We start from the raw sequence: 24,831 nt of genomic DNA on the forward strand, positions 1-24,831 counted from the left end.
CATTGAGTTCATCTCTTAATATCAATTAAAGTACATTGCAATTAATTTTCCTGTCTTACATTAAAGATATGCTTCATTTCCCCACAAGGTTTTTAAAGAACATCTTAATGTTTCTTTTCAGTTAGACGCAGTTAGCAGAGCTAAGTTTGACTTAAAACCAGAGTATACAACTGTGGAGTTGTGTGATGATTTCTCAGTGAAAACTTGAATGTGTTCCAAGTGTTTTGTGGTGCATTGTCTGCAGTAATTATGCAAGATAAATTAAAGGCTTTCCCCAATCTTTAATATATGAAAAAAAAAATGGTTCAGAGAGCAAGATTAAGCTCAGGCAAACTTGCGCAGGAATTCTGAAGTAGTTATTTCTTTTTGTGGGTTTTTCTGTAGGAGGTTCTTCAGATGGAGACCCAGATGGGAGGGAAGCTTCTGGATGAGCCAAAGACTCTGAACTTTAAAGACAGCACACATAATCTGAGACTCTCAATCCATGATGTGCCCCACACACACTGGAAGAGCAAACTCATTGCAAAATATCAGGTGAGAGGGATTCCCCTATTTACATTTTTACATGCGAGTAACATATTTTCACAATTATTCGCACTTTGATGAATTCTCATGAATAATAAAGGTTTCTAAAGAAAAGCACAAAACTCACAGAGCATCTCCAGTGTGATTTAAAGATTAGCAACACATGTAATATTTCATATGGTACAGGTAATAATGTTTTATCCAAATCAGAGACACAAATATACTTTATTTCTATCAGGTTACCCCTCCTGAAAATGTGACATGCATATTATTTATTCCTTTGTGCATCCTGTAGGAGATCCCATTCTACCAGGTGTGGAGTGGCAGTCAAAGAACTCTTCACTGTACCTTCACCCTTGAAAGACTGAGCTCAGCCATAACAGACATCAGCTGCAAACTGTGTGTACGGCAGGTAGAAGGAGAAGGACAGATCTTTCAGCTCAGCAACACATTGGAGGAGGTAAGTTTGTCGAAATTGTTATGCCTACACCAAAACACTAGGACTCCTCTATAAATTGGTTGCATGTACAAGATAACAGCAGAAGACACAACTTTTATTCCCACTGGCTGAGGGCAGAAGAAAATCAGAGTAAAAGGAGCTGAACACAGTCATGCAGAGGGAGAGGGGTTCCTTCTACAGCCTTTCTCTTACTTCGTACTTCTACATTCCTGTACAAAAGGTCTCGAAGTCACCAAGTTTCTCTCCATCTGTCAGACAGTCAGGGTTCCTGCTATGGTTCTATGACTCTGTTCAATCATTCATACTCGGGCGAGAGGTCACATAACACGAGTGGAATAACTTGTCTTTGATGTTGCTTAGCCATGTAACCACAAAGTCACTGAATGTGGGTGCGTCTGTGTCCATGTGTGAACAGTTTTGGTCGAAGGTCAGACAGTTCTTTTGGAATGTCAGCGTTGAATTCTCCCATGGTGGTCAGGGCTACGAGCTTCTTTTACTTTCGATTTTTTTTTACCCTTATATAAGCGGGTAAGCTTGCAAAGAGCAATTTTCTTTCACAGCATATAGAACATTTGCAGTAATAGGGAGTCACACGTAGTTTTTCTCCTCAGCCTTGGTCGATGAGCAAAATGAGAATGAATCAAGGTAGGTAATCTAAACAAAAATCTAGCGGCATTTGAGTTGCTGCTTATCAGAGTTATATAATAGTCTCAAGGTATCTCCAGTTAATGGAACTGATACACCTTGACCATAATGTACACAATATTTGAACATTAAAGTGAGTCATCTTTCTCTCCCGCTTGTCTGAGTATATTGCCTATGTTCAGTATAGGAGCTTGAATTTCCTCAGCCAGCCTGCCATCATTTGAAGTGTAAAATCACACAGTAAAAGTAAGCATGGTTCAAATGTTTCTGCATCTCCAGTATTACAGAATGTGATACTCCCCCACCCCCCCAAAAAAAACAGCCTTGATCAGGCTGTCATGTGATCAGCTGTAATCCATTTGAAAGGAGTACCTAGAAAAAGTATTCTATCCCATGCAGATTTCCTCACTAAATCTTACATAAAACAAAAGCAACCTGGAAAAACACAAAATACAAGCTTTTAATGATGAATTGTATTTAGTAGTGGTTCATCTTTTTGTGTTGACGGCATTAAGTAAAATTCTGCAGCCAACTGTAATGTGCATGTTGAACGATGATGCAATAATGTGAAGCAGATTTAAAGCATTTATTATTTCAACAGAGAAACAGGGATGTCCCTTTGCATCAGTCAGTCAGTCTCCAGCAGCAGAGAGCTTTGTGCTGTAAATTGGGGCTAAGTAGATGCAGTAAATAGTAATCATTCACATCAACAGTGGCAGTTGTTGTTTCCCTCTGCCAAGCCACATTCATTAGACTGCTGCCTCCTTTCAACCCAGGAGTGGCAGATTAATGGGATAAAGGTTTAGAAAGAGATGGAGATCGACAGCGAGAAGAGAGAGTGAGTGCTTGAGAGCAGATTTTTGTGTTTGTTTCACTCTTGTATTAATTAGGAGACTCGTGTAATTGGTCACACTAAAGGCAAGCAGCGTTGAGACAAGCAAAATGACTACGATAGAGATGTATTTGAAATAGAAATATAATGAATTAAACTTTTCCATGAGTTGCCACACTGACGCACTTTATGATCCATATTTAACTCTTAAGGAGTTCTAATATATAATCCATAGCGCCAGCCCTATACTCCATAGTCGCTCCTGCAGAAGCTATACTGTGATTTTCTGAATATAAAACAATAAGCAGGATTTTTCAAAAGGTGGTAAACATTTTTTTTTTCATCATTTCACCGTTTTTTTCTTTGACTTGTTTCCTTATGTCTTTCCAGGAGGTCCAGTGCATAGACACATCCCTGATGGACCCTGCCAGTAATATCACAACCTTAGTGGGGCCCAATGCCTTTCGAATTCCTTTATCCATCAGACAGAAGTTATGTGGCAGTCTGGATGCACCACAGACCAGAGGCAATGACTGGAGGATGCTTGCTCACAAACTCAACCTTGACAGGTGACACCGCCATTGATTTTGTGTATGATTTTTTTTTTTTTTTTTTTGTAAATCAGGATTTAGTGAGAAACCTCTTCACAAATAGGATGGGACATGTTTCACCTCTTTGGCAACAGAGGGAAATGTCAGTCAATGTCTGTTTTCAACTGGTCTAGCCTTAGAACCTACATTTTTCTTCAGCTATTAGGTCCCTACAGAATGTTTTTAGTTTGAGTTTTGAGCCACTCAAATTTATTTCATAAAAAAATATTGCCGTAATACACAATGTCTTCACGCACTGTTGAAAACATAAATGAAAAATAAAATGGAAGACAAGTCTGATCTGGCAATAGTCTTCGAGACTCAAGAATCACAACAAAAAAAAAAATTAGGAAACATTTGCATTGACCTCACAGGTACCATCCTCAGTATCTCTATCCGCAGATGTTTGTCTCAGTGATTCAGTGTGCAGGTTCATTTACCAGCAGCTACCGACACAGAGCCATATATTGAGAGCATAATTGGGCACAAGTGCTCAGTCTGAAGCAGTCTGTTGATGTGAGCACCAAATACTTTCGATCAGTGGGGGGAACAGGTAGCCAAATTGTTGTTTACTTCCACATTTTCGCTAAAAGGTACTCTTGAAAGGGACATGATAAAACGGTCTAACAAGGGAATGCCATCCTTTATCCTCTCTGCTCTTGTAACTGCCACGTCATGGCTGTTTGAATTCAAAGTATGACTCATGGTTTTCCGTCACAGCCACCTCTCCTTGCATAACTTTCTCATGTATACAAACAATGACACCCGAGTTATATCCGCTGTCACACACAGAGACACATTCATACACTCATGAACTTTTCGGTTCCTTTTAACAAAACAACTCTAAAAGAAATGTCGCAAACTCACACACACACACACACACACACACACACACACACACACACACACACACACACACACACACACACACACACACACACACACACACATAAAAAGGTCGATCTCAGCTATTGAGTTCACTGAACAGCAGGATACTCCTTATCGCACACTGCAGGCTGATGGAATTTGACGCAGAGAAACAAAGTAAGAAAGAAAGTAGTGAAAATAGTTGTTTGTTGTGTTTTGGTTGTTTTGAATGAGAGAAATGTGGAAAAAAAAAAAAAAGAAAAAAAAGAAAATCTGTTGGAGGAGAAATTGACAGAAAGGATCAGAGAAGTGATATACATGTCTGAGGTTATCTTTAAACTCTACCGTGCCCAGAGTGTGCCAACAGTACAATCACAGGATTTACAGAAAAAACAGAAAGTCTCAGTCTTTACCACCCATGGGACTTACATCTGATGGCTTTCACACTTAACAGCAGCATTGAGATCTTTGTCACAGATGGCTCAGTGTCTGACTTTTCCTGTGCAACCATTGTGTACTTGACTCCCGACGGCTGTGATAGTTACCGGCAGCGAGTTCCTGTTCAGGTGCTGAAACTTGTTTTGTTTTTTCCCTCAGTTGTTTATAAAGGATTTGGATTGACCTAACACAACACCAAATGTTCTAAACATCTTCATCTGCCACATTTAATTAAATTTCTTTGCACATTGCATTTGATATGGTGTGGTATGGACAACTTAATGAAGGATGTTTCTTCACAGTTAGTTCTTCTACTCTTTGTCTTGTTATATGATCTGCTTTCAAGTATTTTCAAAACATTTCAACAAACCAAAGTTCAGGCTATAAGTCACAGTCTTGAAAAGAGCAATATTATGTAACCCTTGCAGTGCATTGTGGGAATATTAGAAATTAATCCTTTTCATTTTTTTTCAAAATGATTTCTTGTTAGATATCACATGACTTTCAAAAACGATTTTATAAAGGGATTTTTCCTGGAGACTTTTCAGGGTGGTTATAACATCCCATGACATCAAACTTCCCTAACAGGCTGCTAAGAAAATCAGTATCGCAGATTACTTGTATACAAGTCATGTATTTGTGTCGACATCTGTCGTTTCATGTCTCATGATTATTAATGGTATACTGCTCTCTCATGTTTCTGTTTTACATTATGAACAATGAAAAAGTGTATCTCTAAAAACTTGCTGACAATGTGTAGGAATTAAACTATTTCTGTTGCACAATATTTACCATATCTTTTGTCCCTCATTGTGTCCTCGAACCTTTTCAGGTACCTGAACTACTTTGCCACCAAGTCAAGTCCGACAGGCGTAATCCTGGATCTCTGGGAGGCCCAACACTTCCCCGATGGAGACCTAAACGAACTGGCAGCTGTGCTGGAAGAGATGGGTCGCCATGACAGTAACCTCGCCTCCATGACAACGGAACACTGACGAAACCCTGTAGTTACCATGACAATGACAGAACTCTGGAGATGATTACACGTGAATTCTCTACTGGTTGAAGGGCAAGGAAACAATTTGATGTGAGCAAAAGAAAGGTTGTCACCGTGGTGATCTTGCACCGGTTAAATACCACGGTAATCATGCCAACATGGTGACAGATAGGATGAGAGGTGTTCTAGCTGGTGCTGGAACGATGTTTGCATCTTATGTGTGTGTATTTGCGAGATGTCGCAGTACCGTGTGTGACCGAAGGAGAGATGGCCCTACCCAACTATCAGGAACAAACAACACATACTCACGCCTAAAAAAAAAAAAAAAAAAATGACCTTGTCTATAGTAACACCGGTTGTTCGCTTGCTGTTACTTTTATACTGAACAAAGACGAGCAAAGAAATGAGAAAAGAAAGCAACAGAGGTACTGACCTCATAGGAATGGAACAGATTCATAAAGAGAGAGAAGGTAAACGGGTTACTGAGGAGTGGGAGAAGGCAGATTGAGGAAAAATAAAGAGTTAGAGACTCTTTAGATAGATTGGAGCGAACACAGAGAGAAGCTAAACGGATTACAGAAGAGAGGGAGGACATAAACATAAAATGATGGAAGCAGGGGCAGGTGATCATCTGGAAGGAAAACAGATAATGAGAGGGGAGATAAAGAAGTGACTCTTCTCTTGTGAGTCTTGGCTGTACATGTTTGCCAGTACAGTTTGTTGTCTTTATATCGTTTCTTATGGAACGCTCTATGTATTCTTCTATCCATATGTGTGGATCATTTCCTGCTAAAAAAAATAATTTGGTACATGGTGACTGTCAATCAAGGGTCCTAACCAGAAACAAGCCCGAGACATCAGGTTTTTCCCTTTTGGCTGATATCATAAGTAAGACTTAAATTTATTGTAGGGTAATTATGGAGTTTGTGGCTTTCTCCCATAATGCATGAAGACATGACATCATCCAGGTCACAGGACACTGGACACAAAGTCAACAGAATTTGCTGTCTATGCTTTTAATTTTCTTAAAAAAATTAAATAAAAAAAAAAAAAAGCTAATCCAAAGATGATGACACTCCTGATGGGTGCAAGTAAGAACTTTTTGTTGTTGCCATTTTTAGTTGTGTATGGTCGTGACAGACTTGTGAAATCATAAGGACACAGATGAGGCAAAGATCCACACCGTTCACTCTGATGCACAGTATACTACAGTACAATATAGTCAAATGTTTTGTTTTAAAGAAGTCAGCATTTCAGTATTTTTTTAATTGTACACATTTTTGTTTTATAGACAAATTTCCCATGACCGAACAGTAAAACCATTCCATGGTAGGATCGCCGTAAGCCACTGCAAGGCACTAAAACAATGATCTTCAAGCCACAAACACATTCCAAACAAAATTCAAGCTTCGGCATACTATCTGCAGCAACGCTGCTGCTGTGCTATGCTCACATAGAGGAGTTGTTTGGTGATGCGGAGTGGTTAACACCACGACCTCCAATTCAGGAGTCTCTCTGAAAGACTGCTTTGGCTTGTTTCTGGACTGAGTCTAACTCAGAGGAAGGACAGAGAAAGCAAAACGGGATGAACTAGAGGTGAAAACAAGTTTTTAAATACAGTAACATACAAAGTACCATGGTATTATGTGATAGTGAATTAAATACAGCTGATATCATTCATTACCGCTGAATATACCCAATATACTGATCTTATCAATCATATTTTAATTTACTATATATATATATATATATATATATATATATATATATATATATATATCCAGCGCACACATATATTTTGTTTTCCTATTTTTGGTGTCCCAGATGTCCGTAGTGCTGTCTGGCCACGTGATTTCATGCGTGATCACCACTGTGACTTTGCTGGTCACTAGCACCATCTAGTGGCCTTTGAGGAAGAACAGCATTTGCATCTTTTTGATTGTCTTGAAATGTGTAAATACATGAGTAACACGTTCATCCTAATGACCTTGTATTCTCGTAATATTTTTGTTCAGTGATAATTATTATTTACATTAACATTATTATTTTTTTCTTTTGCCATTTTAATCTGTTTATATGTGTGAACTGTGTGTGTACGTGTGGGGGAGGGGGGGGATCTGTAACATACCAGTTACTCGCGCTTTCTCTGAAACAATTTTTCTGTCAGCAACTAACATTCCAACTCCGCAGTGTATTTATGAACAAGTTGCAAATTAGAGCTAAACGTCGACACAACTCAAGAGGCCTGTGTAATATGAAGTGTATTATATTTGTGTTTTGCAGAACAACGTTGTAAACCGAGGCTGGCTTTCAAATGTATGCATTGACTTGAATCAACAGTGTCTGATGACGAGGTGTAACTCCAATTGTCCAGATTTGAGGAAAGGAAAAAAAAAAGAAAAAAAGCCTTACGTTTAGTGGCTTTTGAATACTTGTCTGATCTTCTGGGGGACATAAACTCTATTTACCACGAAAAGGACAACATGAACATTCAGTTTAAAGGAAATGCATGTCAAATATTCCAAAACGGGAGTTACGATATTTCTGTTCTGAATTACGGAGAGACGCCATATGAAACTGAACATCAGGTATGTAAAGGAGATTCTGAGGAGAATATTGTTGGGGAAAAAACAAACAAGTTGGCAAAAGTTTAGTTTAACACCGGCACAAAAGGCCGGATCTTTACCTTGTCATGACAGATTTCATCTTGTGGTGTCCACACAAGAAGAAACCTGGGCATATTGATTTTTTTTTTTTTTTTTTTTTTCACATGGATTTTTCTTTATTAAATCAGTTAGAAATTATTGAAGTGAGATTCAGATCTCCTGCATCAGTGGGAAATCAGATGTAATAGAAACAGAGGCCTCAGCGTATGTATGGTTGGATTTTGGTCATATTAGAAAAGGTGTATGGTTAAATGAAAAAGGGTGGATGTTTTGTGTGTTTTCAAATGCAACTGCTGATGTAAGATAAGGAAGTCAAAGGGAAGCATTTTATAAGGATAAAAGCCTAAAACATCAAGTCATCACTTTAGTTTGTTTCAAAAAGAAAAAAAAAATATGAACCCAAAGGTCATGACAACATCTCTTTAATACAGTCATCAACATCTCTGGCAACTCAAATGCTAAATTCATAGTCACTCAAGATCTAATTTTTAACTGAAGAAATATTTCCAAGGAAAAATATCAGTTAAAAAATAGCTTGAAAGTTACGTTAAAATTTGGGTAAAAAGTTAAGTTTTTAACAAAGTCTACAGTTTACCTGCAGAATAGACTTTCTGCTGACAGAGTAAATGGAAAAACGGGAGTTTTCGTATGAGGTGAGCACATGCAGGCCTCCACAAGATGATCCTTCATGATGTGAAATGAAGAAAGTAGTGTTAAGATATCAAAGTGTGTAAAAATATTTTCTATCTACAGTATGTACATACAGTTGTGTACTGTCGGCTATATTTGGCAAATTTCAGAATATAAAAAAAGAGCAGTACAGTTAGATAATAGTTTGTACGTTTCAAGTTCTTTTTTTTTAATTTAAGTTTCTTTCCTTTTTTGTAAAAGCAGTGTCTACTATGCAAACTTGGCATTGGTTATCATGATAGAAGTCTGTAACTAGATCTGTCCTTGTAAGTGCATTTTGATTTTACTATCAGCAGTGATTTGATTTGATTGGTGTGGGATAGTGTTGGTCCATTTTAGCTAATTCTGGCACGCTTCATGAGTCTTGCTCAATCTTGCTGAATGCTTGCCTCTCTATCTCCTCTAATTGTTTTCTGTACAAAGTGTAAGAAAGAATTTTTAAGACAATTAATAAATTATATTTATAAGCAATGCTGAAAATGTGTAGTGCATTTGGTGGCTTACTTCAACATAACCGCGGAGAGACTTACATTTCTCACGTTTCGCCGTATGGATCGCAGCTTGTGCTGTGATAGTAAGGGGATGTTCAAAAATGCAGTTTGTTGACCATATATACTGAAAAACATATATATTATATAATAAATCATATTTATGTTTTTCAGTGAAACTCATTTGTTGCAGACACAATAAGTAGTTGAATAAAGTAGCCTGAAGGGTGGCAATTCAAACAGAAAATCCTTATGGTGTCACTGTTTAACATGCTGTGTGCTCCGCAGCATCAGCGGGTTGTAATGAGGCATGCTGCTTTTTCTTTTTTTCCTTTTTTTTCTTTCTTTTTTTAATAACGAATAAAATATGGAGAACATGCCTTAACAGTGAGAGGCGCTGCCAAGTGACTCGTTAGTATGCAGCTCATTCAGGCACCACAAACTGTGCATCAGCCACGTGGATGAGTGAAACACTTTATTGGGGGAATGTTCAACCTTTTACTGAAAAAAAAAAAAAAAACAACCCACCACTTTCTCTCACAGACAACTACAGCAGGTACAGATTAAATAAGGCACAACACCCATGAGGAAAGAAAGGGCATTTATATCACAACAAATCTGTCACACCCAAATCCTCTGAAAGTGACAAGCACCCCATAATTTTAGTTGACAGAGACCAAAAATGAAACTACTGACCTCTGAAGGAAAGTTTATCAAGGATTTTGCTAATGGACTATGAAAGCTAGAAATGAGTCGGTGCCATTTAAGGGAAATCTTAATTGGCACTCGGTGACAGCAGACAACTGTGGAAGACTTAACAGCCTGTTAACTGTGATGATGAAAGGCACTCGGATTCACCTGGAGGACCATTTGATGCTGAGGCTGCAAGGCTGGTTACGTCCTCTAATAGTGGACTGCTTCTATGTGAGAAGTTGGTGTCATGGAGAAACTCGGCTGATAGAAGCAGGATGATTGATTTTTGTTGTTGTTGTTTGTTTTGTTTTTGACTCAAGTGCAATTTGGTTTCACTGTGACAGTTGCAAATGGTTTATTATGGTGAATCAGTAACATGTACTTTAAGTGGCATGTTTGAGGAAGCCCAGTGGTCAGGAAAAAGTGACCTTGTCAAGTTCACAAGGTAATAGATGTTGTATAATAGTTTGGAGGTGTCTAGGGTGTTTTTTTTGTTTTTTTTTTTACCAATCAATTTGTCAACAGTGCTGTGTGTTTCACTATGAAGTGAATGCTTCCAGTCCCGCTGCTTAAAATACACATTCCCATCATTAGCCTCGTTATAGGAGCCACTTTATATAATTGGGAATGACAGAATGAAAGCAATTTCCCATGATAAATAGCTCGTGGTACCCCTAAACTAACACAATTCCACACATTTATACCAAAGATCACTACATAACCAAAACAAGAAGTCACCACTACAGTTAAGAGTAAAGCAGTTTCAGATTGCCTTGAAACTTCCCTTCCTGTAATTGCAGTGGAGCACCTGCGGGGGGCACTGCTCTGCTTCATCGTTCCCCTGATTTAAAGCCTTCCTCCTCTCTGGCAGGTTTTGTTTTAGATCCGAGGGCATTGAAACACAGAGGCCTTCAGTGCCCTAATCCAGGATTTATTTGGACACATACACGTTATTTTTCCACATGTAGTCTTAAAAAGTTTGACTTTTACATGGAAAATGCACTTTTGCAACTTAATTTAGCCCGTCACAACTAAAAAAAAAAAAAAAATGTACCTCTTCCTTAGTGTCTACAAATGTTACCGCCATAAACAAAAACGTGTTAAAGCCTCAAAGTAATTTTTTTTCTGTCACATAGTGTCAGTTGTTGTAACCAAAAGCAGTCAATTTAAGAGGGATCAAAATGTATTCAATTCAATTATAATATAAAGCCAGTAGCGGGGGTGATAGCGTTTAGAAAGGAGGTATTATGCTGCAGTAACAGATTGCCTTGACGCACTTCCCTTCAGTTCTATCCATCAGACCTTCATCTACAGGTAGGGTTGCTTTCACAGAAAGCAGTGATACAGTATTCCACTCACTGGTCAGTAGCCTGTTTGCGTATCTCTCCTGCTACAGTGCCAAGTCAAACTCGGCCTCTTTCTCCAAGGCCTTTGGAGCACGTGAACAGGAACCTATAAACTGGTTTTAGAGTCCTCACACTAGTCTGAAATGAAATTGTCTCATCTTCTTTGATGGACAGAACAGGGCCATTTAAGACCTGATTGTTTTTAAGGGGACTTGGGGTTGCAGAGTTCTGGGCATTTGGACTCAAAAGTTTGTGATCATGTGATCTCCTAAATGATCTTCTTGCTTCCGTGTCCCTCTTCCTTTTTTTTCCCCAGAAACAAAAGGCTTGTACGGCTTGGACCAGAGCCAGTGTGATTGTTAGAGCCCTTTCTATGCGTGTAAACACACACCTGCCAGTGTCCACTCACAGCTTGATATCCTGTGATTCTGACATTTTGGCAAGTGTCTTTTTGACCCGTAGGGCGGTGAGGCGGCAGGCTGGGTTGTGGGCCCAGCACTCTGTCATCAGCTTCCCCATCTGTCTCAAACACTGAGGAGACACAGATTAGCATTACGGAGGTCATTCATTAGTGTGTGCATTTGTAATGGGGCATATTTTTTTTAATATATTTCACCTCATCACTGGTCCATCGATTAGGAAACGATGGTCGTAGTTTCTTGATGCAGACTACCTCTCTCATGTCTTCATAGGAAGGGTCCGTAGGAACCAGCTCATGGTACGGTAACTGATACTCTTCAAGGATCCCTACCAAGAATAAATTACAGAAGAAACGCACTCTGTTCAGGTGAAGTCATGCTTTTGGAAGGTGTTTTATATATATATATTGACAATATTTACCTCCTGACACACAGCGTCGTGCAATCTCCCAGAGAATGAGCCCGAAGCTGTACATGTCGGCCATAATGTACGACTGAAAATGACTTCTGTTTAGAGTCTCGTCCAGGACCTCCGGAGGCATGTAGCGCTTTGTACCGACTCTGGTATTGGGAGGGATGTCGACCTCATTTGTGTCACTGCAGAGCCAGGGATCAAAGTAATCATTTTAATTAAAGATGACTTAGTTACGCACATTACTAAATCCTCTGAAATGAAGTTCAAAATACTTTAAAAATATTTCCAACCCCCTACCAAGGCTTAAGTAAGCAAGACATGGATTGAAAATCAGGAATTTAGGAGGAACTTTCTGATGAATCTTTCTAAATGGGACATACGATACACTCACCTGATAAATTTGACCGCCAGTCCCAGGTCAGCTATACAGCAGGTCCCGTTTCTTTTCACCAGTATGTTCTTACTCTTCAGGTCTCTGTGAGCGATGGCAGGTTTGCCCTGGGTGCCGAAGATCTCTGTGTGCAGGTGACAGAGTCCTGACACGGAGGAGTAGGCCAGTCGCAGCATAGCTTTGTTGTCTAGAGTGGTTGATTTGAGGTAGTCGTACAAAGATCCATTTTCATGGTAGTCAGTGATTAGATAGAGTTGGGTCCAAGAGCCAGTTCCTTTAATATCTGCAGCTATAAAACCTGTGAATGGAGTGGGCAAAGAACAGATGGAGAATGAAGAGAGAAAGACTTTCACAGGCAGGGAGTAACAATGAAGCCGTTTCGCCCCCGCCCCCTCTGTGTAAATCTCCACATCAATAGCTATAAATAAATAAATTAAAAAAAATTAAAAAATTGTGATTATCCCACAATAATGATGGTAGACATTACAGAAACGTTGTTCTCCCTTCACTGTGAACTACACCGTTGCACTAGTGTGGTTATAAGATTATTAATGTATCAATTAGGTTCAATCAAAGAAGTCCGGAACATTCTCAGATGAATTGATTCACTCAACATGTTGAGTATGCCTGTTGTTTTCAAGCGAAAACGTGTTGCTACTAATTATTCCGAGACTGTAGTTCTGTTTATTGTAAATAAACCCTTGGAAACAATCTTATTACAGTGAAGTTAAGCGAAACAAAAGACTGAACTTTAAAACGAGACATCGCCCTAAGAACAAGCCGAGAATAAAATTGCGAGCCATAAACTTCAATCAGATAGAAGCAAATTAAGACAAAGCTGAGTGACGCCTGAATCCAGTCAAATAGCATAGTCAGCAGTTAATCCTATTTACGCTAATCTTGGTAACTTTCCATCTTGGCGGGTATGTTAAACACGTAGACTGTATATAAAGGGTTAACACTAGGTTTGTGGTTTGTCTTCGTTACAGATCAATTTCAAACAAACAGTATCGACTGTGGAAGGCACCATTATGCATTGCAGCGTCTAGTCTACCTTCCAGTTTACAAGCAAGTGATCTTTGGCCCTTGTACTTAATTACAATGCATCTTGTGTTGTTTTCTTATGCAAGCTTTGGTTTGCAGTCTGCTGTTGTCTACTTTAGAGTTTGTTGTGGTGTGCGGTCTCTTGGCAATAGCTGATCTGTTTTGGCGCCGAGTGTGGTGCAGAATAATGGACACACTCCCAACTCGAACCATTCCGTGTTTTTAATCATTTATAACGGCTGATTTCTGCTTTTTAAACGTATTGCTCCGAAATACAGACATATAATTCACTCATCAGTAATATCAAAGGTCTGTCAATAAACTATTTTTTTCCATATACGAACTTCAAACCCAATTACTCCATCCTTTAGGTTATTATATAGAATTGTTTAGAATTACCCATTGAGCACTTTTGCTCATGGCAATGGGACACAAAGAGTACACTGTAACTAAAGATGATCATTTTGAGAAATAAACTAATAGATTAATAGAGAGGTGCACAAAGACAAGAAGAGTGATGATTAAAAGATTACAGAGTCGGGTGAAAAAAAAAAAAAGAAGAAGAGAAACTAGACTTACCCAGTATGTTCTCATGTCTCATTAAGACAGTCTGGTAGATTTCAGTCTCTCTGAACCAACTGGCTTCCTCAGTGGTGAAGAAAACTTTAACTGCCACCTTCTCTCCCCTCCACCTGCCCATCCACACCTCTCCATACCTCCCCTTGCCTATCTGCTTCACCATCTGAATCTGCTTGGCTATCGTTCTCTGGACCTGAGGAGGAGGAGCAAGACAGAAAATGCTTGGAAAAGGTTTCCCATCTGGCCTATGTGTTTCAGCCCATTCATCAATGTCCTTGTGTTTTAAAATCAACACCCCAATGAAAGGTTCATTGACCCTCTGATGGACGTAGAAGCTGCTCAGCGAAATCAGGAATTCGCACACTAGTTTTCCAAAATAGAGAAATATTGATATTACAAATATCATTTAGGTATGAAATTCAATACCGTTATCTCACCACATGTGTCAAAATCTAATCAAGAAGAACCAATGGGCAATAATGCATTTTGAACATCCATGGAGCATCTTTGTGATGTAACAGGTGTTTAGATGCAGTGTAAGTATCTCACCAACAGAGGGAGCCCCGAGCCAGAGCCAGAGCTTTGTGATTGCTCTATCAGGTCCTTGAGAGATTCTCCAGGAGGAATGTAGGTCTCGTCCTGTTCAAGACCAATACTGTACCGAGGACGAGACTCCTGTCGCTTATACCTGTAAAACAGCATCATACAGCACATGCTCTTACAAAACTCCCATAATATTCTGACAAGAAATATGCATACAATATGTTTACTATAATCAGATCCTACGAAGAGGTGCAGTAAACCCGAGCAGAGTGGTACACAGTTTGTGTTTGATTGCGACATGTAATTTACCTGAAATAACAGAATACAATGACGACAGCCAATATAATGCTGCAGACAGTGACTGAAATCAGCAAGGCCATGTGGTGGATCTTCCCATCTACATAGACTAGAGAGAGGAGGATGAAAGAGAAAAATCGCAAAATGCATTAAAAAGTAAATAAATCACAAAACATCAAACACATTTGTCTTTTCCAAGCTTTCCCTCCATTTGTTGATCATGTACTCTGATGCAAAGCAGCAACTGCTTATTCTCAAGAAAATGCGTGTAATCATTTTCGAAAGAAATTTCAAAAGATTTAGCTAAAAAAGTTACATTAGAAAAAAAAAAAAAAAAAACGTCAAATCAACATTTCGGATTGCCCAAATACCAACAAAATGTTAACAAACAGAAAATTATATCAAGTATATTTACAAGTCACTTGAAAGAACTGGTGTACAGTAAATCATGTACAAATCATATTTCACTCATCAATTTTTCATTTTCTTCTGGCACAGGCTCTCGTCCCTCAAGGCCGCCGTCAACGGCAAGAGGAAGCCCTCAGCCTAGTCGATGAATTCCCCTCCTGATCCCCCATGATAGGGTTTCAGATTGATGAGTCTGCCCTCAGTGTCTGCTGGGGCTGGTGATTTCCCTGGGAATCTAGGCTTACTGTCTCTCAAATACACAATATGACTCTTATACACACACACACACACACACACACACAGTATAGTGTGCACACAGTACACAACTCAGTACCTTTGGTGGAGCTCCAAGACTGTTTGACAGTAACTCCCTAACACTGCCCCCCCCCCATCCCCCCCACCCCCCACACACGCACACACTTGAGTCTTCTTTGACTCTCTGACAATGTCATGATATCTCTGAATCGTGTGTGCTGTAACACCATCAGTCACAGCTCTTGGTCCTCTTTATCGTCGTCACGGCCGTACTGTCAACTGGAGAACAAGTGGCTTCTTAAAATCTTTCTTGTCTATCTTTAATGGGCAAGAAAGAGTTGCAGGAGGGATGAGAGTGGACAGATATACATACGAGGTGGTTTGAGTGGAGGCAGTGTTGGATGCAGGTTTTTGTTACAGTAATCTTCATCTCTACAGCACTCGAGTGATCTCCTTTGACGCGAGTTCCCCGTGTCCTGGAAGACAGAACAGTCATTAAATATGTGACATTGTTTATTTTCACCGTTTCATATCATAGTATACTGAAAAGAGTATGTCTAATATTTTAGATGGTTGACAAAAATGGGATTTTAGATTTTTTTTTTTCCAAAATGAATCTATAACCTATAATTAATCAAATTAGTCCAAAAAAAAAGAAATAACCGACAAAAAAATAATTGTGATTTCCAGCTTTAAATTGAATTAATCTCATGTAAAACAACTCGTGTAAAAGGGCTTACAAATAGTGTATGCATTTATGCATATAGTCAGGTTAGAATTTCATGCTTTAATCACGATGTCTCGTATAATTCTTAACTAAATACATTTCGGAAGGATCTTTTCGAAAAGGATGGAAAGAAGATGGTTGCAAGAGAAATGGAGATTATGTGGATTATGAAGTTAAAGTCATCAACTCACCCTACACTGAAAGTCCGATCCGTCCCGCCCCAGGCAACCTGCTGTCTGGACCGGTACTCCTCCCTCCTCCCCCACCATGGTAAAACAGTAGCCATCCGTCCTGGAAAAGCAGATTTTACCACAATAAGTAAAGCAGCCAACAAACATACCCATAACGAGCCCACAGTGCAGCCCTTGATAGCTGATAGCAATGTAATACTGTGTACGTGTGCATGTTAAATTTGCTGGTGTCGTTGTTTTTAAAATCATTGCTTTCCCCACACTTTACCTGCATGTGTTATTGGTTGAATCTTCTGGGCAGTGATGATAACAGTGACACCACAGGAGTCTTTGGGAGGATGAAGCAGCAACTGTGCTGCCAAAAGTCTCCTTCCCACTCTCCACTGCCTCCTTGCTGGATGCTTTAAACAACATACTGTCCAATATGTTGCCTGTGAAACAGAGAGAAGGAGAAAACATGGACACAATGTTAAAATCACACGCAACATCCAATACATGTATACAGCATGTTTGCGGTAGAGAGAGCAGAGTTTTATTCATATTGGTGTCATTAAAAGTATGGATTTGTGCTTCTATAGGGTGTTTAAAATATAAAACACCAGCAATATAAAAATGTATATCCATATATTTGCAATAAGGCAGCCAAATTTAGTGATTTAATAATCTGTAAAAACAACAGTGGAAAAAAAAAAAGTTATACTGAGGTTGAGAATTTAATTAATGTATTTAATGTTTTATTACATTTAATATTAACATGATTCAACATACTTCTAACAAAAAAAAAGACACTCAGCTAATTCAAGCAGACATTTTAAATTGTGCTGCTATAATATCCTGCCGCTGTTCTTGTAGCCTTTCATGAGTAGGCTTGCAGGAGGCTACTTTATTATGTTTATTGTGAGCGAGTCTGTGTTTGTCAGTGTCTTCTAGAGGTTGTGAGGATACTGGTCCGTTCTTTCTGTTCACAGATCTTTCTTTATGAATTAATGAATTAATTTACGAATTTATGAATTAACTCCATTAATTAATTAATCATTTCCTGACCCCGGGCTAAATCTCAGCATCCACCTGCAGGTTTGAAAGTTCCTCTGAGCGAGAAGTTTAATATCTGCTGTGCCGGTGTATCCTCGCGGTGAGTCATGGGGTCAGAGCCAAGATGACAAATATAAACTCCGCGTACTCTGTATTCACATCATAAATCGTTTCCACGAGCTGGCTGACTGAGCCGAAATATAACGCAACTTACTGTAGTGAAACAGACATTGAATAAATCCACTGGAATTACAAATAAATGAAGTTAAAATTGGCACCAAAAAAAAACTTGACAAAACGTGCAACGCATAGAAAAAAAACACCCAATACTATGGAATGTGTTCTCTCAGCAGATTTATTTTTCTTACAACCGATACGGCTCCTAAGAACTAAAACAAAGCTGTTGTGTTCCCTGGTTATCCCGTTTCAAAAGGGCACCTGTTTGTCACTTGAGGGGGAAAAAAAGGATCACGGAAGTGTCTTTCCTTCACGGCTTTTAAGATTTTCATTCATTCCAGCATGATCACTGACACCAGATGCTTAACAGCTGCAAGCAAAGATGGTCCAAAACAAGCTGGAGTCTTTCCTCTCTGAAATAAAGTACTGGTAGATACAGAATCTGCTGCCCTGCACCTCTTTCAGCCTCTTGTTCTCAAGTTCAGGTTTCTTTTTAAGCAGATGCTTACTCTTCCAAATAGTGTTTGAGTGTCAGAAAGTAAAGCCTAAGTGACGGAGTTTTCTTACAGGTCAGAATTTTTTTAAATATTTTTAGCTCGGAAAGAAGACTCAAGTTCTCAGTCTTTGCGCAGATAAATGTGTGATGAAGTTGTTCTTGTTCGGGGATGTAAAGCTGAACAGTTCCCAAGTACAATGAAAGAACAGAAGTTGATTAGCACACCGTCTTCATGAAAAAAATGTGATGCATGAAAGCCAATATGCAACAGATGTCATGATTGTGGCTCTTGCTACAATAAAAAAGCGTATCTAGCCACACAAGTGGGTGAGTCATAACTGAATGACCTTCGTGGCTAACGTGACCCATTTAGTGTGGCCACTTTCAAATTGTCTGAAACTCTGATCATGTCTGGTGTTTTTAAATCGCTTTCTCTCTACTCTCCCTTTCTCAACTTGTGAAATGGCACAGCAGCAGCGTTATTGATGGCACACTTGCCACTGGTGTTTAATAGTTCAACAAGAAAGCAAAGGGGCAGAAAATCTACATTGAGGATTTTCACGGCTTGAAATACCCAAGTATCAGCTCATCCTTTGGTGTCGGTGATAATCTACGCTACAAGATCAAGTTTGAGTATAATACAAGCTGTAAAAACAATATAATCTGAGAACCAATCTAAAGTATTTCTCTGTGTGTGTACTGCCCGAATGGAGATATTGACAGTCTGACTGAAAAATGTATTGCTCATTACGTTTTTCATGAATTCCTATCAGCCCTCATCTCTATGTTCAGTTAGAGTATATTTTCAGGGTGGTTTATGAAGTATTAAATATCGGCGGTAAGTCGCATCTTCACTTTTATATTAGCTCAGCTCTCTTTAACAAAACCTTTTCGAGAGATAATTAAAGTTCCCTAATAGACTGAAATATTCAAAGACTAATACACATATTACTTGATGCATAATGCACATGTAGAATTTCTGCCTAGATTTGTTTGACTTTTACTTGTATTTTGTGTGCTTTGCTGTCACTTTGTTTTGTACTTGCATGAGTTGACATTTCTTAATTTGTAGTCAGGAAAAGTTCAACTTTAAGTGTCATTACGGAGCGTGACTAAGGCTCAAAGAAAGCAACGTTACAACTAATGCTAATAGAAAGATAACGTTATGTAGCTTTCTATTTTTATCCTGATTTCATGCTTTGATTTTTCTCCTTTCAATCCAGGAACAAATTCTGTTGAATGAATGATGTGCTTGTGCTCATTCATCTCATTCATGTAGGCTGTGACAAAATGTAAATGTGTACTGACAATTAAAAAGCACTGATTTAAGTTGACATTTCCTTATCAGCTCAAAGCTTGTCAACACAAAGTCCTATTTTGTTTACCTTTCTTTCATCAATAAGGAAATGTGTGTTAAAAAAACAAAAACAATAATCCACTACAGCAAGTTTATCATATGCTGGATCAATAAATAAAAAAACATTAATAAAAAATAACTGGCAAATTATTTTAAACAATTATAGACATTTGTCATCTAGCACTTCCCTTCCTAAATGTCCCTCTTGTACACACAGATAATGTGTTGACAATACTGCAAGAGAGGGACAGTGGGGTTTAAAGGGGTCACATTAACAATTGACTGATTTGAGAGAAAGGGAGCGAGGAAGAGTAGGAGGGGGAGAAGAATGGGGGATTAACAAACGAGAAGTGACAGAGCTGCGGGGAACTGGTGGGCAGTTTAGCAGCACACAGAGGGGATAGAGTAGAGGCCACTGGCCTTTTCCACCCTTTCTCTCACTCGCCCCCCCTCCCCCCCCTCCCTCCCTCCCATCACTCCATCCTCCTCCCTAATGCTCACTCACTTTGTGTTCCGTTTGTTGCCGACCTCTTCCTCCCCCTTTCTTCTTCACTCCATATCTCTTTCTCCGGGCCCTTTCTGCTTCTTTCCCGCATGTATTCCTTCATTCAGTGAGAGTGAAACTTTGTATTGCCTCCATTCAAAGTTTTGTACTCTTCTCCGAGACTTTTTTTTGTTTGTTTGTTTCCTCTGCTCTCCCACACAGACCCGCTTCTCTCATTCTACCACATCTTCCACTTTCTTTGCCTCGTCTTCCCTGTGTGAGTCCGCTGGATTGTCATGTGAGGTGCTGCTGTGCTGTTGACAAAACACAAAGCCTTTCACATCCATCCTGCACCTGGGATCCTCGGCTGCTGCGCCGTGTGCGTGCGAGAAAGACAGTAGGAGATAAACCCAGAGAATAGCAAAAAAAAAAGAAAAAAAAAGAAAGAGAATGTTGTTTTATTCATAAAGGCATGCTGTACAAAAATCGGAGTCAGTCTAAGGTGAAGTCATTCTTGGGTGAATTTACCAACTGAATACTTTGAATTCATTACTTAATTATTTAATTTAAACTATAGCGTGGTAAAGGAACACATGTATCAAAATGCATTTCATAGAAAAACATTCTTTTTTTTTGCGGACAGGTACTTTTTATTATATTTCAGTGTGTGTCTGTGCATCTGAGATTTTTTTTTTTTTTTTTTTTAAAGTATTGTTATATTGTGAAAAATAATTTGGGTAGTTAGTAGTGTCTCAGTCAGATGACAAAGGATTTGAGGAATTGCATTATCCTCAAACTGTGACACTGGCTGCCTCACAGCTCAGCTTCCTCTTTGGAAATTTCAGGCAAGTGAGCAAGTCAACTGAAGTGATGTAGGTACTGGATCACTTCGTATCTCTATCTCGATCCAGGATCACACAATTTCATCATCACACGTTTCTGGTCTCGATTCTCTCCTTATTTTTTTGTTTCTGTGTCTCTCACAACTAAACACTTTCTTGCTTTTACACAGGTCGTAAGGTAGTGAGCCGTTTGAGCTCGTCCCATCTGTGTGTGGGAGGGAGAGTGACTAAAGTAACATTTTCCGCTGCTTAAGAAAGCAAGAAGGCTCTGACCTTGCAGTGATATCTTCAACAGCCTCCACGGAATTTAAGAGATTTTATCAGATGTGTAAAATAGCACATGCATTGGTTGTGGTTAGTGAGAAAAACGTGACTTTCAAATACTGACATCAAATGAACTGTTCATGAATATTTACCAATTCCACTGGCAATTTCTTGGATAGCCTGTTTTTTTGTTCTACATTGTAATAAACTGCTTCAAAGAAACAATTTATTAATGGAATCCCCAAAAATTGCAACATATTTTAGGCTGAACATGAAGTATAACAAACCTTGCCGAGTGCCACTAACATCAAAACGTGCTTTAAGTTAAGCAATTTGTGCCGGCTGAAATTCCCAGGACTTCACTGATACTATAATTGTTTCAAGCTCTTTCACTAAAATGGCCTTTCAGATACCAGAATTAACTTTCAAGTTTCCCCGAAAGGCTTTTTGAAGCTCGATGGTAGGAAAGAGGGGCCACTGTCAACACGCAATTAACAGCCATGGCCCCACAAACCCCCAAAAGCTGAAGGCCTCTTTTCAACAGATGTCGCTTTGTACAATTGGAAACAAAAATATAAAGAAGACAGATATGTAGATGGACAGAGGGGATAGAAGTGAGGGAATGGATATTGTGCATGAAAGAGCACGATGAAGAGAGGAGATCTGGAGCAAGATAGAGAGCCGGAGGAGGACAGAAAGAGAGAGAACATATTCATTAGTTATCCTGCCCGTGTCAAACAAGGCCTACCAGAAAAGCCCTTTCAATGAGCCCATGTAAACACTACCAGCCTCCCCCCTCCACTTAAGACACTCATTTGACAACACTGCTCCCATTCCCCCTCACCCCCCTTCTCCCCTCATCTTCCTGGTGTTTGACAGCACAGCAGTCTGTGCGGCAAAAGAAACATGGAGGGTGAAAGGTTCTTTCTCTGTGTCTTGCTCAGACTCCCTCTCTTAAGTTTTTGCCTCTCCGTCTCTCCACATTCATGCACATTCAGTCCCTGGTCTTATCTCCATGTTCTTCGTCCTGTCAGTGTTGAGATGAGCCGAGCCATCCCACATATGCAGGAATGCGTTAATGAACCCCACTTTGTGATCTGAAAGCTCGATGCTGGGAAGCAAAGTTTGTCCGTCCTGCTGTTTTGGCTAAACTTGCTTTGACATTCAAATGCGTTTTGCCTTCGAGTGCGCAACAAAGCGCTCTCTCGTTTACACAGTTTGCTCACTCTGTTTGCTTGTTTGACCATTATATTGCGCTTGAAAAATAGCATTTACTACATTTGCATATACAGGGGCCTTGAGGCCAGGAAGGAGTTATGCATCAAAATTATGCATCTTTTTCTTCTGTTCCAGACTTTTTACACCTGGATACACCCAGCACCTTGGTTCATTCTTCTACAATGTTTTAACTCCTCTTTTATCCACTCTTCTAAAACTCAGATAAAGTGAGACTAAAAGTGCTACTTCGATCACAAGCGGACGTGTTAGAAAAACTATTTTTAGGGAGCAGTGCATTGACTTTCATTTCAATTTAGTTAAATGATTCAATCAGCGAGTCCTGTGACAAAAACTAATAGGATTATTTACATGTCTAAAAAAAGCTTCGCACCTTTCCAAGAAGCTCAGCAACCAGCATTGTAACCAATCTTCATGGGGCCAATCACAAAAGACGGGAATAATGTTTTTGGATCAGACAGAAATCAGCTTTTAAAATATTTCCTTTACCAAAAACAGCACAATTGAAGTAGTGAGAGTGCAGATACGGGAAGCTGTTGCATTCAGCCCTTCTATCCCCCGACACAACAACATCATCATCATCAACAGCTCTTCAAACATTCCTTCATTATGTCACACTGATGAATGATGCAGTAATGAGCCAGTGCCACTCTCTGGTTATACAGCTGTCATCTGCCAGCTTTGTGCTTCGACCAGTGGGGTGTGTGCATCTGTGTAAGTCCCCTTTCATGCGGATGAGTGACAGATACACAAGGATCCCGGAACTCTGACTTATTTCCAGAGGGCCATCAGCGTTCCCTTCGGAATACAAGGAAATGATGAAATGGTCCTTTAAAGAGGTCTGAGAGAGCAAAGCAAAAGACAGAAAGGAGACCAGCTGGTCTCTTCATCAAAAGCTCCTTTTCTCTTTCTTATGGCCATCTGTGTGCTCCTACTCATCACAAAACAGCCCACATTAATTCACAGACAGCGGGCATCATCCGGCTGGATCAAGTGGGCTGTGGCTGTGTACTGTTGGTAAGTCTGATGCTACTGGTTCAAATCTGACTCAGAAACTTTGTCTTCGCCTGACATTAAATTCCATTGTTTAACCAAAACAACAACTGTTAAAAATAATTTGTTAATAATATTATTGCATTTCCTGAATATTTTGTTCCGTTTACTTGGCCATGATTTGAAGGACAAAACTGCTGTGATGGAAGAGTTTAGTCATGGGACTCACCCTAATATAGACAAATAAAACTGATTTCCAAATGTTTGAGGCATTTGTTCGACTGTAACACTGAGAAAAGCTGCATGATGAACATATTTACTTTAAAACTCAAATGTCATACGTATTGAACGCAGTTGCATTTTAGAACACATGCAAAGAACGTTTATGATGTACTCCTACATCTCCTATGGAAGATAAATTGAGCTCCAAGAAGCCTTGGTGATCTCCTACAGATACCTTAAAGCATCTGCTTTTGTATTCTGTCAGACAAATGTTTATGTCACAAAGGAATGTTTCGTAAGAAATAACATACAGAGTAATTCACCACGTACAGTGCCTGACACAACATTAATATATCAGTGATATTTCAAACATACTCTATTACAACACAACCTATTCTGATATGTGGCCAATACACAGCAATACATGTTTATAAAGAGTGAATACAATATACAAGAACTATTTATAAACATATAAAAAAGTATACAAGAAAATTATCTCTCAGAAACTGACTGATTTGATAGGCAGCCTTCGTGTTGACTCTGTCAACAAAGATATATATCTCTTAAACAAATTTCAAATCCAAACTGACCGATTTAATGTCCTATTAACAGGACTATAACAATAATCCAATTGTGCCTGGCCACCTGTCAGACCAAATCACATTACTGTATCATCATTAACTCATGCCCTCTCAATAAAGTGATAAAAGTTACATCATTAAAGAATACTGTATCATCAATCTGTTTTGTCAAAGAAAACAGCATATTTATACAATGATGCACACTTATTATAGAGTAATAAGTAGCATTGGGTTACAATACACACACCCTTTCAGTCCATTCAAACTTGGCAGCTATTTTTATCATATTGGATATGCTATTCCAATGATATCATCATGTGACTCATTGTTCCATCATGGTGGTATGCAAAAATCATGCCTATAAACTGATAAACAATGGCCTCACACCTGCCAAGTTGATAGTTGGCCATGGCAAATATAACGGCTCAGGTTTAGAATTTCACTCGGAAACACACTGTGTGGAAAAAACAGATACACTCCTCAGGCTAAGGGTGTTTTTCAAAAATAAAGGGCAATGTCAGCATAGTATGGATATGTTGCATGTTTGGGAGATGCAGTCCTCTTAGGTTTGAACTAAAATCACATGATGTCACCTTTTGTGTGTGTGTGTGCAAATGTGTGTGCGTCATGTACTGCAGTGT

General features: G+C 39.2%; 2 protein-coding genes across 3 annotated transcripts in view; one reads left to right on the forward strand and one right to left on the reverse strand.

The window, feature by feature from the left end:
* The window catches only part of unc5ca (unc-5 netrin receptor Ca), a 191,714-nt gene extending 182,533 nt beyond the window's left edge, over positions 1-9,181 (forward strand). For both annotated transcript variants that reach the window (XM_069699418.1, XM_069699419.1), the window contains 4 exons: positions 385-534; positions 821-985; positions 2,853-3,031; positions 5,190-9,181. In XM_069699418.1, the coding sequence (XP_069555519.1) occupies positions 385-534; positions 821-985; positions 2,853-3,031; positions 5,190-5,352 (657 nt within the window). In that variant the 3' untranslated portion in view covers positions 5,353-9,181. The remainder of the gene's footprint in view (positions 1-384; positions 535-820; positions 986-2,852; positions 3,032-5,189) is intronic.
* Positions 9,182-9,658: 477 nt separating this feature from the next.
* Positions 9,659-24,831, reverse strand: part of bmpr1ba (bone morphogenetic protein receptor, type IBa) — a 62,490-nt gene continuing 47,317 nt past the window's right edge. The window contains exons 4-13 of the mRNA XM_069699421.1: positions 16,775-16,937; positions 16,507-16,606; positions 15,962-16,064; positions 14,938-15,034; positions 14,635-14,773; positions 14,086-14,278; positions 12,463-12,760; positions 12,078-12,253; positions 11,854-11,984; positions 9,659-11,768 (exon numbers count right to left, since the gene is read on the reverse strand). Coding sequence (XP_069555522.1) covers positions 11,643-11,768; positions 11,854-11,984; positions 12,078-12,253; positions 12,463-12,760; positions 14,086-14,278; positions 14,635-14,773; positions 14,938-15,034; positions 15,962-16,064; positions 16,507-16,606; positions 16,775-16,937 — 1,526 coding nt within the window. The 3' untranslated portion in view covers positions 9,659-11,642. The remainder of the gene's footprint in view (positions 11,769-11,853; positions 11,985-12,077; positions 12,254-12,462; positions 12,761-14,085; positions 14,279-14,634; positions 14,774-14,937; positions 15,035-15,961; positions 16,065-16,506; positions 16,607-16,774; positions 16,938-24,831) is intronic.

This window comes from Brachyistius frenatus, unplaced genomic scaffold (assembly GCF_029030835.1).
Source record: "Brachyistius frenatus isolate BFR_SWC_R1_liver_20210118 unplaced genomic scaffold, ASM2903083v1 Contig_30, whole genome shotgun sequence".
In the NCBI taxonomy this organism is placed as follows: Eukaryota; Metazoa; Chordata; class Actinopteri; family Embiotocidae; genus Brachyistius; species Brachyistius frenatus.